Source organism: Trachypithecus francoisi, unplaced genomic scaffold, assembly GCF_009764315.1.
Source record: "Trachypithecus francoisi isolate TF-2019V2 unplaced genomic scaffold, Tfra_2.0 Lachesis_group14, whole genome shotgun sequence".
Lineage (NCBI taxonomy): Eukaryota > Metazoa > Chordata > Mammalia > Primates > Cercopithecidae > Trachypithecus > Trachypithecus francoisi.
The window spans coordinates 29,163,277-29,176,598 of record NW_022681459.1 but is presented as its reverse complement, the minus strand read 5'-3'; the positions used below and the strand labels follow the sequence as shown (position 1 = coordinate 29,176,598).

General features: G+C 50.8%; 1 protein-coding gene across 1 annotated transcript in view; it reads right to left on the bottom strand.

Moving 5' to 3' along the window:
• UMODL1 (uromodulin like 1) overlaps window positions 1-5,884 on the bottom strand; it is a 68,273-nt gene extending 62,389 nt beyond the window's left edge. The window contains exons 1-2 of the mRNA XM_033232550.1: window positions 5,809-5,884; window positions 1,216-1,458 (exon numbers count right to left, since the gene is read on the bottom strand). Coding sequence (XP_033088441.1) covers window positions 1,216-1,458; window positions 5,809-5,884 — 319 coding nt within the window. The remainder of the gene's footprint in view (window positions 1-1,215; window positions 1,459-5,808) is intronic.
• Between the last annotated feature and the right edge of the window lie 7,438 nt (window positions 5,885-13,322).

Sequence of the window (13,322 nt, the reverse complement as noted above, 5' to 3'; positions counted from 1 at the left end):
TGTGTGGCCCTCAGAGAAAGGGAAAGTGGAAATGGGGCCAGGCATCAGGACAGGAAGGGTCTCCTTAGACCAGCACCTGAGCAGCATGGCCAAGGCATAGCCTTGTCCTGCCGGTGGCCCTCTAGGGAAGCAATGGGAGTACAGAAGGCCATTGCTCTGGGGTCAGCTGGCCCCACCTGGTTTCTATTGGTGATGGAGGTATTGGTCATGGTGGTATTGTTTTAACACTCCTCAAAGAGGAGTGTGCCTGTTAACAGCACACCCGAAACCATCAGGCCCTCTCTGGGCCTGGGCCTCTGAACAGGGCAGCAGAAAAGCGTCAACTCTCCCTGTCATCTGTGAAATCGCACCGGGGGCTGAGGGAGGGCCCACTCAGGATGGCCCAGCATGCAGGTCTATGCAGACCCCAGACTACAACCTGGGGCCCTTGGTTTCTGGAGGAGGCAGGCACCCTGGTGTGGGGAGTCTGCACTCCATTCTGCTGGTGTCCTGGTCTCAGGCCACAAGGATGGGTCCTGTAGGAGCCCCCTTGGGGCACCCAGGAGCTGGTGGCTTCTGCACTCTGGAGGCCACAGCCCTTGTGTCTCAGTGACCCTGGCCAACACCAAGCTGGAGCCACACACCCCCATGTCCTTCCACAGTGGGGGTGTGAGGCAGGACCTTCTGACTATACAGAAACTCATTGCAGATCTGGTATTGACTCAAAATTAGCAACCACTAAACACACACATACACACACACCCCTCCCCTGAAAGAGATCACCTGCGTCTCAGTAGGCTGAGCCCTGAGTCCCCGCCCCCTCCCAACGGCTCAGACCCTGGCCTGGCCTGACCACACTGGTCACCCTGGTAACTGACCCCAGGCATCCTACAGGACAGCAGCTTTCAAACTGCACTGAGAAGCGGGAGGACTTGGGGCCCTCTGAGAATAACAGAGGTTCTCAAAGTGGGGTTCCTGGGCCAGCAGCATCAGTGTCACCCAGGAACTTGTCAGGAGGGTAAATTCTTGTACTTCAGCTCCACCCACGGACTCAGAAACCTGAGAGTGGGGCCAGGGGCAAGCCCTGCCGATAACCCTGCTGCTTGGTCAAGGCTGGGAACCGTGCTCCTGGAAGATCTAGCAAGTTCCGGGCCGATGGGTGTCAACGGTGACTGTCCCATCAGGAGTCTCGACGGCAAGGGTGGCCCCGCCCCAGCCCGGCAGCCCTGGACTCACGCAAGACACAGTAGAGGCCGAGCTGCTCATAGCCCTTACAGCAGTCGGTCACATTCCTGGACTCGGGAACCTCCACTACCAGGTACTGGGTCTGGTAAACAGTCTTGGGGCACCGCCTCCAGGGGATCCAGCCACCGCAGGACGCATAGGTTGTGTAGGACGTCTGCACAGCCTCCACCTTCTGCACAGTGTGGGTCACATGGTAGCTGCACAGCTGGTAGCCCAACAGGGAGAGGCCTTTTTCTAAAAGAGGCAAGCAAGGAGGCAACTGAGAACACCAGGATCAGATCCATGCGAGCAGTTATCCGCAAGGCGTCCCTCTGCAACAGCAAGCGAGACCACACCTCCCACACTCGGGCAGGCCTCTCGGAAGCTGCCCACCAGCCCTCTCCACCGGCCTTTGCCTGCTAGTGCACCAGGAAGGCTGTTGCATGAGTGAGCACAGAAGAATAAAGCATCAACATAGCCTGGCCTGCTAAGAAAGCCGCTGTGACCGAGGAGGAGATGCCACCTGGGCCCCACACACGCTTCCTGAAGCACAAGGTCTCACAACCAATATACGAAGGAAAGAGCACAGCACTGGAATCAAGGCTTAGAGATCATGTCCCTTTGTTCTGCTCCACGTGGGCTGATTCCACAGGCCGTAGAATCTCGTGCACGTCTATCTCTTCGTCCCCCTGAGCCTCAAGGTTGCCACATGGGAAGTGAACGAGCAGCAGTCCCCGCCACAGTGGAAACTGAAGGATACTGCGGCCGGGACATGACAAAGACGGCTTTCTTTTCAGTGAGGTGGAAGATAAGTAAGCAGGTACTTAAAGCACGTGTGAGAAGTTTGTTGATGATAAAAGACCAGCTCAGGCCGGACGTGGTGGCTCACGCCTACAATCCCAGCACTTTGGGAGGCTGAAGTGGGCGAGTCACCTGAGGTCAGGAGATCGAGACCATCCTGACTAACACGGTGAAACCCCATCTCTACTGAAAATACAAAAAATTAGCCAGGCATGGTGGTGGGGAGCTGTAGTCCCAGCTTCTCGGGAGGTTGAGGCAGGAATATGGCGTGAACCCGGGAGGTTAAGGTTGCAGTGAGCCGAGATTGTGCCACTGCACTCCGCCCTGGGTGACAGAGGGAGACTCCCTCTCAAAAAAAAAAAAAAAAAAAATTAGCCAGGTGTGGTGGGGCGCACCTGTAATCCAAGCTAGTTGGGAGGTTGAGACAGAAGAATTGCTTGAACCCAGGAGGCAGAGGTTGCAGTGAGCCTAGATCACGTCACTTCACTCCAGCCTGGGCGACAGAGCAAGACTCCGTCTCAAAAAAAAAGACCAATTCAACTGTTCAGCTGTTACCATTGTGATCAGGAGGAGGCACAGTCACCCCCGCTGCAGGACAAGCATCAGATTTACCATATCGGGCCCCATGCATCTCTCACCAGAGCCTGGTTCCTGTACACAAGGCCCATCACCCCTCCATCAACGTGATTACTCTGTTCTCGAGACCCCTGGCCCCATGACATTCACCACGAGACTCTTTGTCATGGACATCCCCTGACGTGTGCCTGGGCTTCCCATCTCCCCGGGAGAACCCTATTGCCTAATTTGAATACATTGTGTTCCTCTAAAAATTCGTATATTAAAGTCCTAAACCCCAGTAACTCAGAATGTGACCTTACCTGTAGCAATGTCTTCTGGAGGTTATCAAGTTAAAGTGGAGACATTAGGCTGGGCACTAATGCAATATGACTGGCCCTTATGCTAAAGGGAAATATGGAGACAGACAGGCACACAGGGAGAAGAAAGTAGAGACTGGGGTGGTGCTTCTACTGCCAAGGAACACCAAAAATTGCCCCAGAAGCTGGAGGCCCGGAGCAGAGACTCCTGCAGCGGCTTGGGAGGAGCCTGCCCTGCCCGCAATTTCAACTTAGACTTCTGGCCTCCAGAACTGTGACTGAATCCATTTCCGCTGTTTAAGCTGCACCAGGCTGTTTCTTTGTTCCAGCAGCCCTAACCAGTGAACACAGGGATGGTGAAGAGTCCTCTCCAGCTCCCGTGGCACCTAGCAGGGGACTCTGAGTATACGGACTCTCAGTGCCTAATGAACGGAGGATTTGACATACAGTGCTTGCATTTCAGACACTCAACCCCTGAGCTCTAAGCTTTACTAGACTGTACAGCCAAGAGCTGGGGGCTCAGTATTACAGTTTATTTCCCTCAATGAGTAGCTGGATTGATTTCTGGGGAGGAACACAGAGATGGGAGCAGAAAGGATCACAAAACCAATGCTGTCCTTATTCCTTCCACTGGGGCAGCATCTCTGAAGATTCCCTCCTTGAACCTCACAGCAACCTATAAGTGTGCAGAAGGCGGGACTCCGGGGGCTTGTTACTCACCCCAGGAAGAAACAGGGCAGAGCTGGCCCTCAAACCAGGTGAGGGAAGAGGCTGCAGCTTTGCTCTGGGCGGAACACAGGTGCTGGACCACACGCTTGCGCAGAGCGACCCCACTGCACAAGCAACAGGGACTGGAGCTGCAACCTCCTCTGGGGGCTGAACCCCAAACCACCCTGCGGGCTCAGCAGGGCCTCTAGGGATGGGGACCACCTGCTGTTTGCCATCACCAGTGGGGTAGTTACCGTGAGCTCTGCAAAGGAACAGGAGGTCCTTGTCGTACGGGGTGGAACAGGACACATCAGCTTCCCGGGCCAGGACAGCTGGGCTGAGAGCCTAGAGGTGACTTGCATGAGGAACGGTGGAGTATGGCCAGAAGGAACGCACTCACCTACTCAGTGACCACGCTGAGCAAGGCAAAGGCTAAGGACTTCCTGTACCAAGAATTTAGCAGGGTGGATCTAGCTTGTGTTTTTCATCGTAACCTGAGCAGAGATGCCAACCACATTAAGGACACTTGCAGCTCCTGGTCTCTAGAGAGCTGCCAGGGCCCCACCTGATCATTACATGGACTCAGCTGGTCCACAGCAGAGCCCTCCTGCACACACACGCACACCTGCATGTGCATGCGCGCGCGCGCACACACACACACACTCGTCTCCTGTGGAACCCAGGAGTTGTCCTGTTTTGTTTTTCACATTTATCTGAGGCCATGTGCCATCCCAAGCCTGGCTTCTTGGCAGAGCCCAGAGAAGAAAACGTTTAGCAGATTCTGCCATTCTGCAAAGCCCTGCAAGGGCCATCAGAGCAGGAGCGCGGGGTCTTGGATTCCAGTCTCAGACGTGGGAAAGCCTAATGCTCTGGGGCCGAGAAGAGTCCTGGGGTCAGATGGACCTGCGCTCACACCCTGCTGTGTGATTGCACCTGTGTCATGCCCCCCCAGTGCCCCCCTCTTGTCATCTGTGAAATAACATCCATGCCCTGAGGCAGCAGAAGGCTGAAGTGGGGCCATGCCCGTGAAGGCAGTGCTGGCACCCGGGGAAGATTCGGGATGGGCACATGTGGGGTTGCTGAGGTTCTGCCCCGTGTCCTCATCTACAATGAGGGGTTCTGGAAACACCTCCTAAGACCTTCTCCAGCTTCCCAGGATTCCGACCCATTATGTATCTGAACTGTGGGGTCTACACATCACCTGTTCCGATGGGAATATCCATTTCACAAATCACAAAGCAAAATCCTGCTTCTGGGTGAAAAACTTTAAGGTAGTACAAAAACATAGTGGATTTTAGAAACAGAATGGATTCCTTTAAATTTGTAACTGAATAAGACAGATTTTAAGAGGAAAACTATTTTAAAATTCTGCAGTCCCATTTCCCTGGATTCTGGGGTTTCAGAACCCCTATGTATTTTTTAGCAGCTGCTCTGCTCTCCGCATGCCTGAAGACTCCAGACAGAGCCCTGGTGCAGCCGCTGGCTCCTGTGGTGACTCTGCACTGTGAGCTGTGTGGCCTGGGCGAGTCCCTGATCCATTCTGGGTCTCCCTTTTTTTTGTTTTTGTATTGTGGCTTTTCTTTGTTTATCAGGGGGGTTTTGTTCTGCTGCCCAGGCTGGAGTGCAGTGGAGCAGTCTCAGCTTACCGCAGCCTCGACCTCCCAAGCTTAAGCGATCCTCCCATCCCGGCCTCCTGTGTAGCTGGGACCACAAGTGTGCACCACCATGCCTGGATTTTTTTTTTTTTTTTTTTGGTAGAGACGAGGTCTCCTTTTTTTTTTTTTTATCTCTAAGTGAGGACTTGAATGCACCAAGGTTCAGGAGACCTTTCTTCTGCGTTTGTAGGAGCTCACTGTTCTCAGTGGGATCTGAGGACCCACAGCATCTGCATCACCCACAGACATGCAGAGTTCCAGGCCTTGCACCCCAGACCTGCTGGCTAAGAATCTGCATTTTACCCCTACAAACGCCCCAGTGATTCAGCAACAGGTTCCCACTAGGGAGTCCTCTTCCCAAAACCATACCTGGCACTCCTGCCCCACCTCCACAGCTGCTACCATGTGCGCTTGCGGAAAAGCTCGTCCACCAAGGAACAGATGTTGCCTCTTCAAGCAGAGGCATCCTTACCCACCTAGGTCTCAGCAGGGGGCTGTCCTCATGAGACTCATGCCAGGGAGCCTCCCTCCTCGAGAACTGCCCATGCCAAGCCCAGACCCCTCACCTGTGAAGCCGCTGGCCTGGCTTGAGCCCACAGCACAGACCAGAGCCAGCAGGGCCAGCCCCGAGGTCCTGAGCATCATCCAGCAGTGGTGGCAGCGCAGGGCTCTGGGCCTCTACCAAGAAGCCTGGGTCTCTCCTACACCAGGGCACGTAGGGGCCTGAGCCACCTGGACCCGGAGAAAGCGCCTTTCTGTCTCCTGTGCTGCTGCAGGTGGCAATGGCTTCAGAGGAAGCACCGCTGGGAGCAGTCCCTTATGCCTGCTCGTTAACACCCACCACTGCCGTCGCCGTTTCCCCGGGGGCTCCTGCGTGTCACAGCCTATTCTGCTCCAAGCAGATGGCATCTTTTAGGAAAAGTGAGTACCCAACAGCCCAGACTGCATCACTGGATCCCATCTCGTTGTTACGCAGAAAACACATTGGAGACCCAAATCTGAGTCTCTCCATCAACACAGAGTATTCTCTTACCCTATCATTCTGAACTGGCAGGAGAAAATAGCGTCAAATCAAAGTGGTACATCACATTGAGAAAAGTGTCCTTCACACGGTTCCACAATGCAGTTCAAAAGTCACAAAAATGTCCAGGTGCTTTGACCCAGTCCTCTCCTCCTGGAGCTTGGGCTGAGAGCACGAAGCTGTGGTCACGGGGATGTGCATTACTTATTATGACTTAAAGTGGAAAATTACGTAATTGAACAGCCACAGGAGAACGGGAGAGTAATTCTTACAGAGCATCTGGATGCAGCATTACACGGGTGTTGAAATGCTCACCATGAAGTTTTAGTAGCATAAAAAAATACTCAACAACGTGAAGCCAAAACAGCAACGCACGCAATTTCATCTCCATGAAAGTGACAACTCTGTACAGTTATATAAGCATGGAGAAAACTCCAGAAAGGGCCATGGGACGGGAAGAAAACATTTTGAGGAGTGATAAGAATATGGGTGATTGATATTTTATTTCAGTAACCATTACGGTATACGTGACATAGATTTCTAAATTTCATGTTAAGTTCTTTCAAGCTCATGATGTTTTCATATTGCACTGTTGACTGCCTCTTATTGCTTGGTGTTGACTGCTGAAGCCCAATTTTTTTTTTTTTTTTTTGAGATGGAGTCTGGCTCTGTCGCCCAGACTGGAGTGCAGTGGCGCGATCTCCGCTCACTACAAGCTCTGCCGCCTCCTGGGTTAATGCCATTCTCCTGCCTCAGCCGCCCAATTTTTAACACTGGATGAAGAAGATCTTGTGGATTTTACTGAGGAAACATTCCGATGAGTTAACAAAGATTCATCCTGGCTGTATGTTTCAGGAGCATAATTCCTTGGTGTTCTAGATACAAAACAATCCCTCCAGAAGGGAACTTCTCGCCTGACTCCCGCACCAACGACGCTACCTCTTTTATTCTCCGTACATTAATCTCTGAGATGATGAACTGCTGCATTTGCTTGGCTAATGACTAAAAGTCAGATGCTATGACAAGAATACAAAAAGGAGTCTGGAAATGATCACACAGCAAGGGACTGCATACCACGGGTGTCCTTGGAACACAGCAGCTTTTATAGAAAACCAAAAGCTTCACGCAGAATTGGCTCATTACAAAAAGTTTTCGGCCGGGTGCAGTGGCTCTCGCCTGTAATCCCAGCACTTTGGGAGGCCGAGGCGGGTAGATCACAAGGTCAGGAGATCAAGACCATCCTGGCTAACAAGGTGAAACTCCGTCTCTACTAAAAATACAAAAACAGCCGGGTGTGGTGGCGGTGCCTGTAGTCCCAGCTACTCGGGAGGCTGAGACAGGAGAATGGCGTGAACCCAGGAGGCGGAGCTTGCAGTGAGCCCAGAATGCGCCACTGCACTCCAGCCTGGGTGACAGAGTGAGACTCCGTCTCAAAAAAAAAAAAAAAAAAGTTTCATAGGAAAAGAATAAATGTTAAAGCTATTGTACAATACTCAAAACAGTCAAATTTGATTAACACTAAAAGAATAAATTAAAAGTATTATAATTTAAGTAAATCTGAACACTTTAAAATGCAAGACGAATGTGTATTATATTGTATATACCATCTCAATGTTTGCTACTATAATGTATGAATGTTTCTATAAAATACCAAGGTTAATCAGGGATAATGTTACAGGTTAAAACCCAATTTGGTGCACCATTGTCTCTCATCTTCACGATTACTCTATGAAATAGGTCATTTGTCCCTATTAAATAGGTGAGAAAACAGGTTCAGAAAGGCCACACAGTCAGTAAACAAGAGATTAAACCCAGACTTGTCCAAGCCTCAAGCTGCAGTTCTTCACACTCCACTCCACTGCTGGTCTGTCATGATTTAACCACAGACCCCAAGACAGGGGAAAAAAGTCAAGATGTTTTACCAATTGAGGACTTCATAATAATTTACAATCGTCCATAAAATGTCATTGTAACATGCTGTCTCTTTATGTTAAATGATTAAAGAAAAAAGTCTCAAAATTAACAGTCTGTTTCTAGCTTGGTCTCTCCTTCAACCTCCCTTTCATTGAGGCACAAAGAAAGATACCTCTGCAGTGTGTGTGTGTGTGTGTGTGTGTGTGTTTCTGTCTGCGTTTTGTCCACAGAAGGAATTTTTCTCCAGTTATCCTTTATGCATATTTTTCTGCGTGATGGCCAGAGGGATTTTCCATGTTTGCACTGTCCATGTAAACACTCTGAGGAGAAAAACAACCCCATACTGTAACCCAACAGGGACAGTATTCTCGAGCACTAGAGGTCTGACACTGCCGGGTGTGTCTTCCACAGTCCATCCAGCAGAGAGCCCCAAATTCGCTCAGGGCCTCTGTGCGGAAAGGCCAGCATCCCCCACACAGCATCCAAGGGCTGGAGAGCCAATGGAGGCCACTGGTGTGCCATGCTGGCTTTCAGGGCACACATGCCAGGCATTCACACCCTCTGACACTCACATACATGCACTCACACTGGGCGTAAACACAGACACATCCACACTCACATGTGCACCAACACATACAGACACACTCACACAAGTCCACACACATACTGACACACATTCACACTTACGCTTACAAACACAAACTCATATGCCACATCACTCACTCATGCATGCTCACTCACACATGCACACACACACATGCGCACACACATGCCCACACTCACACATGCCCACACTCACACATGCCCATACTCACACATGTGCACATATTCACACCCAAAAGCATATGGGCATTCACACACACACATTCTCCCCCTCCACTCACGCACACTCACATTCACCCTTGAATCTGCACACCCACACACATGCTCATACAATCACACACATTCACACTCATGTACTTGCACACACACAGCTGCCCACTCTCACATGCACAATGCAGGAACCAAGGAAGTGCTTCCCATCCCGGGATGCAGCGTCTCCCTGGGCGTGTGCTACACCTCCTGTCTTGAGTGTAGGCGCCTGGGCCAGCAGCTGCCCTGTTTTCTCCATCTCTAGAAGGAACAATTTGAACTCAATGGCCTCCAGGGGGCCTTTCTCATCTCAGGTCAGACTTCTAGGACCCTACGTGTGCAAGCTCACAGAGGCTCAACAAATCATACTGCAAAATCACACGTCTGTCATTACCCTACGACCAAAATGTTCACAGCCTCCTCTTTGTATCCCCATGACAGGCAGCCATGGCAACAGCTGCCAGGCAGGTGCATGGCAGAAAGAGGCAGGGCGGGAGAAGCCCTCGTCTCCAAGGGGTGGCCAGGTGGGTTTATTTTCAGGGAAAGCTGGTTGTGTTGGAGAATGTGAGTAGGAGCTAGGGAGGAGAGTCATGCAATCGAAAAATGTTTTGGACTTGGAGGAGACCTTGAGTCATCCAGCCCAGCATCCAGCCCATCCAGGTGGCTCTCTGACAGTGGCCGTGACATAACACCCTGTTTCTCGGGGTGTGGCTGGAGACCACCTGCATGGGGAGGGGACCTATAGAAAATGCAGGCTCCCAGCCTCGCCCGTCGCTCACTCAGGCACTGGAGCATGGGCCCCCGGCATCCCGGTGACTCGGTGCTCACACGACCTTGAGGACGGGACAACGTCCTCCTGAACACCAGGCCAGGAATCCAGTGGGATGGACCCTTCTGTGGACAGATGGCTCTGCCAGAAAATTCCTCCCGATGTAGAATCACGGTCGGCCTTCCTGCCGGAACGACCACACCCGAGGAGCCTGGTCCACCCTCACACTGGACAGTGAGTGCCACTCCTCCATGTGGCAGCCTGCGGACCCTTCTGGAGAGTTCTCCGGGCCACCTCTGTTTTGCTCCCCTCCCCCATCTCTCTCTCCCTCACTCACGCAGACACGTGCCCTCCTCTTTGTCTCTGTTCATTTCTGTTTCTGTTTGCCTTTGCAGAAGCTCAGCTTTCGTATCACAGCCCAAATGACTTTTCCTTTTTCACATTCCACTTCGGAGACTGCGGCCCTCCATGGGCAACAGTTGTGGGGTTGGATGGAAAGTGAGGGTGTGGCCTGGGGTTGGGACATTGTCTCCAGGCCCCGAGGAGCAGTGTGGGCATGCCGCTTTCTCCTGGTGAAGCCAGAGCAGAGCGGAAGGCGAAGAGACACAAGAAACTCCCAGAAGAGGTGCCTGGGGCCTCAGAGGTGCTTCTGTAACACAACAAAGGCGTATCTAAGACCAGGGGGCAGTGGACACGCACATGCCACCGTGTTTTCAAACCCCGTGTGCCTCACAGTGGAACCTGGGGAAAGCCCTGGATTAGGAGCCAAATACCCTTGGTCCAGTCCTCATTCTGCCAACAGCTGGACAGGGTCCCCTGGGTGGCATTGATCCTCTCAGCGCCTCGGTTTCCTAAATGGGAAATTACCAAAAGGGAATAGTGATGCCTTCTAATTTAGTGGTGTTTTAATGCCTCCTGATTTTATGAAAACCAAATTAATTAATGTATGGGAATGCCTTCCAGAACTAGAGAGTATTTTAAGTATCCATCATTTATTGTCATTAAATGTAGGTAAGGCCATTACTGGGGAAATAGAATTAAAAATAAAATGTGCTGGCCAGGCACAATAGCTCACGCCTGTAATCCCAGCACTTTGGGAGGCCAAGACAGGTGGATCATGAGATCAGGGGTTCAAGAGCAGCCTGGCCAAGATGGTGAAACCCCATCTCTATTAAAATACAAAAATTAGCCAGGCATGATGGCACATGCCTGTAATCTCAGCTACTTGGGAGGCTGAGGCAGGGAACTGCTTGAACCCGGGAGGTGGAGGTTGCAGTGAGCCAAGATCGTGCCACTGAACTCCAGCCTGGAGGACAGAGTGAGACTCCATCTAAAAATAGAAAAAAAAAAGGGTGCTCCCAATCCAGAAAACCTCTCCACAAAGGTGGAAGAGAAAAGTTTCGTTATTGAATAGCCATTAAGCCAGAAGGTGATATGCATCAGAAGCAATGGCTAAGAGATTGCAAAGAAAGGATCTTATCCTTTTAAAGACCCAAACAGATACAACTCACTGCATGAGTGTTTTCAACATAAACAATAACTAGTCCTTAAGAAAGAGGCCCTGACAGTGCCATTTGTCACACACCATTGACCCCAGAGCCACCTGGTCATTGGGGTTACCATCTGTGTTTGTTAATTGCCTGTATCTAGAAGAAGAATAAACTCCTATCTTCATGACAGGAGGTAGTTTTGCAGCTTGGAGCAAGATGGACTAAGTTAGGCTCTTGGCCTCCCTCGGAAACCAGAGAGGCCAGGAGACAGTTTGGGAGACTGAGCTGGGCAGATCACCTGAGGTCAGGAGTTCAAGACCAGCCTAGCCAACATGGAGAAACCCTGCCTCTACTGAAAATACAAAAAAATTAGCCAGGCACAGTAGCATACACCTGTAATCCCAGCTACTCAGGAGACTGAGGCAGGAGAATCGCTTGAATCCAGGAGGTGGAGGTTGTGGTGAACCGAGATGGCGCCACTGCACTCCAGCCTGAGTGACAGAGCGAGACTCCATCTCAAAAAGAAAAAAGAGTCATGCTCAGAGAAAAAGGAGAGAAAAATCTCTTCCCTTCTTTTCAATCAGGAGAATTAAGCCTCTATTTTTAATTTGTCTCTGTCCTTGAAGGCCATGAGGTGGTCTCAAGGGCATAGGGCACTTACTAGACAAGGTTGGCCTCGGTACATGCCAGGGCCTCTTCCAACTCTGAGATCATTAGCATCAAGGATAAGCTTTGGAGCTTATTGATAACAGCTTAAGTACCACGATCAGGAACGCTGTCAGTGCTAACAAGTAACATCAGGACGAAGAATTCACATTTCACGTAAAGGAGCGAATGCAAGTCAGAAACAAAAATCCACCCATGTCTTGGTCCTGGGACCTGGCTGCGGAGGGCAGTGTGGTCTGGAGAACAGAGTGCCAGCCAGGCCTGGTCTCCCGACTTCTAGCCAGGACTCTGGCTTGTCTGTAAGGGTTGGTGCAGTCTGAACACAGCGGCTCACGCCTGTAATCCCAACACTTTGGGAGGCTGAGGCGGCCAGATCATGAGGTCAGGAGATCGAGGCCCTCCTGGCCAACATGGTGAAACCCCATCTCTACTAAAAATACAAAAATTAGCTGGGCATGGTGGTGCATGCCTGTAATCCCAGCTACTCAGGAGGCTGAGGCAGGAGAATCACTTGAACCAGTGAGTTGGAGGTTGCAGTGAGCTGAGATCTTGCCACTGTACTCCAGTCAGGGTGACAGAGCAAGACTCCGTCTCAAAAAAAAAAAAAAAAAAAAGAGTTGATGCAGTCCTTGGCCACCTGGATTTCAGGGTCTTGATTCCAGATGGTGAAGATAACTGGCTCGATCCATATCTGCACCAGCATTTCATGACTGGATCATTTCTCAGGATGGGTCAGACCATGGTGCCTCTAGATCCTTCAGGGCCACTCTGCACCCAGTAATGGATATCATCACACCGCTTTGAAATAATGAAGCAAGAGCAATAGAATCTGAACTGAAATGCAATAATTACATGAATGAGTTTATAGTGTGACATCTTAGAAAGCTTTCTGCTGGAGGATTCCAAATAAGTGACTCCAGACTCAGAGGGGACCATTCCCCGCCAGTCCTCATCGCAACAGGCAGCTGCTCCAGGAGAGTCACTCCTGGAAAACACCAGTGTCCCAAGGTGCAGAGACTTTCCGCCGGGGCTGAGGTTGGGATAAAAGGACATCACAACAGTGAGTTGCCTCTACCTTGAATCAGCCTTTAATTTTTAAGAGGAAAAGAGAGAAGGTGTACATTCCCCCAGCCCCAAGGATTTTCAAAAGTATAAACAGAATACAATAGATTCAATAGCTCCAATAAATGATTTTTAAATGATCAGATATGCACTCTTTGTCAGGATTCTCCAGAGAAACAGAAAACTGATTTAAAAAAAAAAAGAAAGAAAAGAGAAGAGAAGAAAAGAAAAGAAAGAAATTTGTGGGCTGGGCGTGTTGGCGCACACCTGTAATCCCAGCACTTTGGGAGGCCGAGGCAGGCAGAT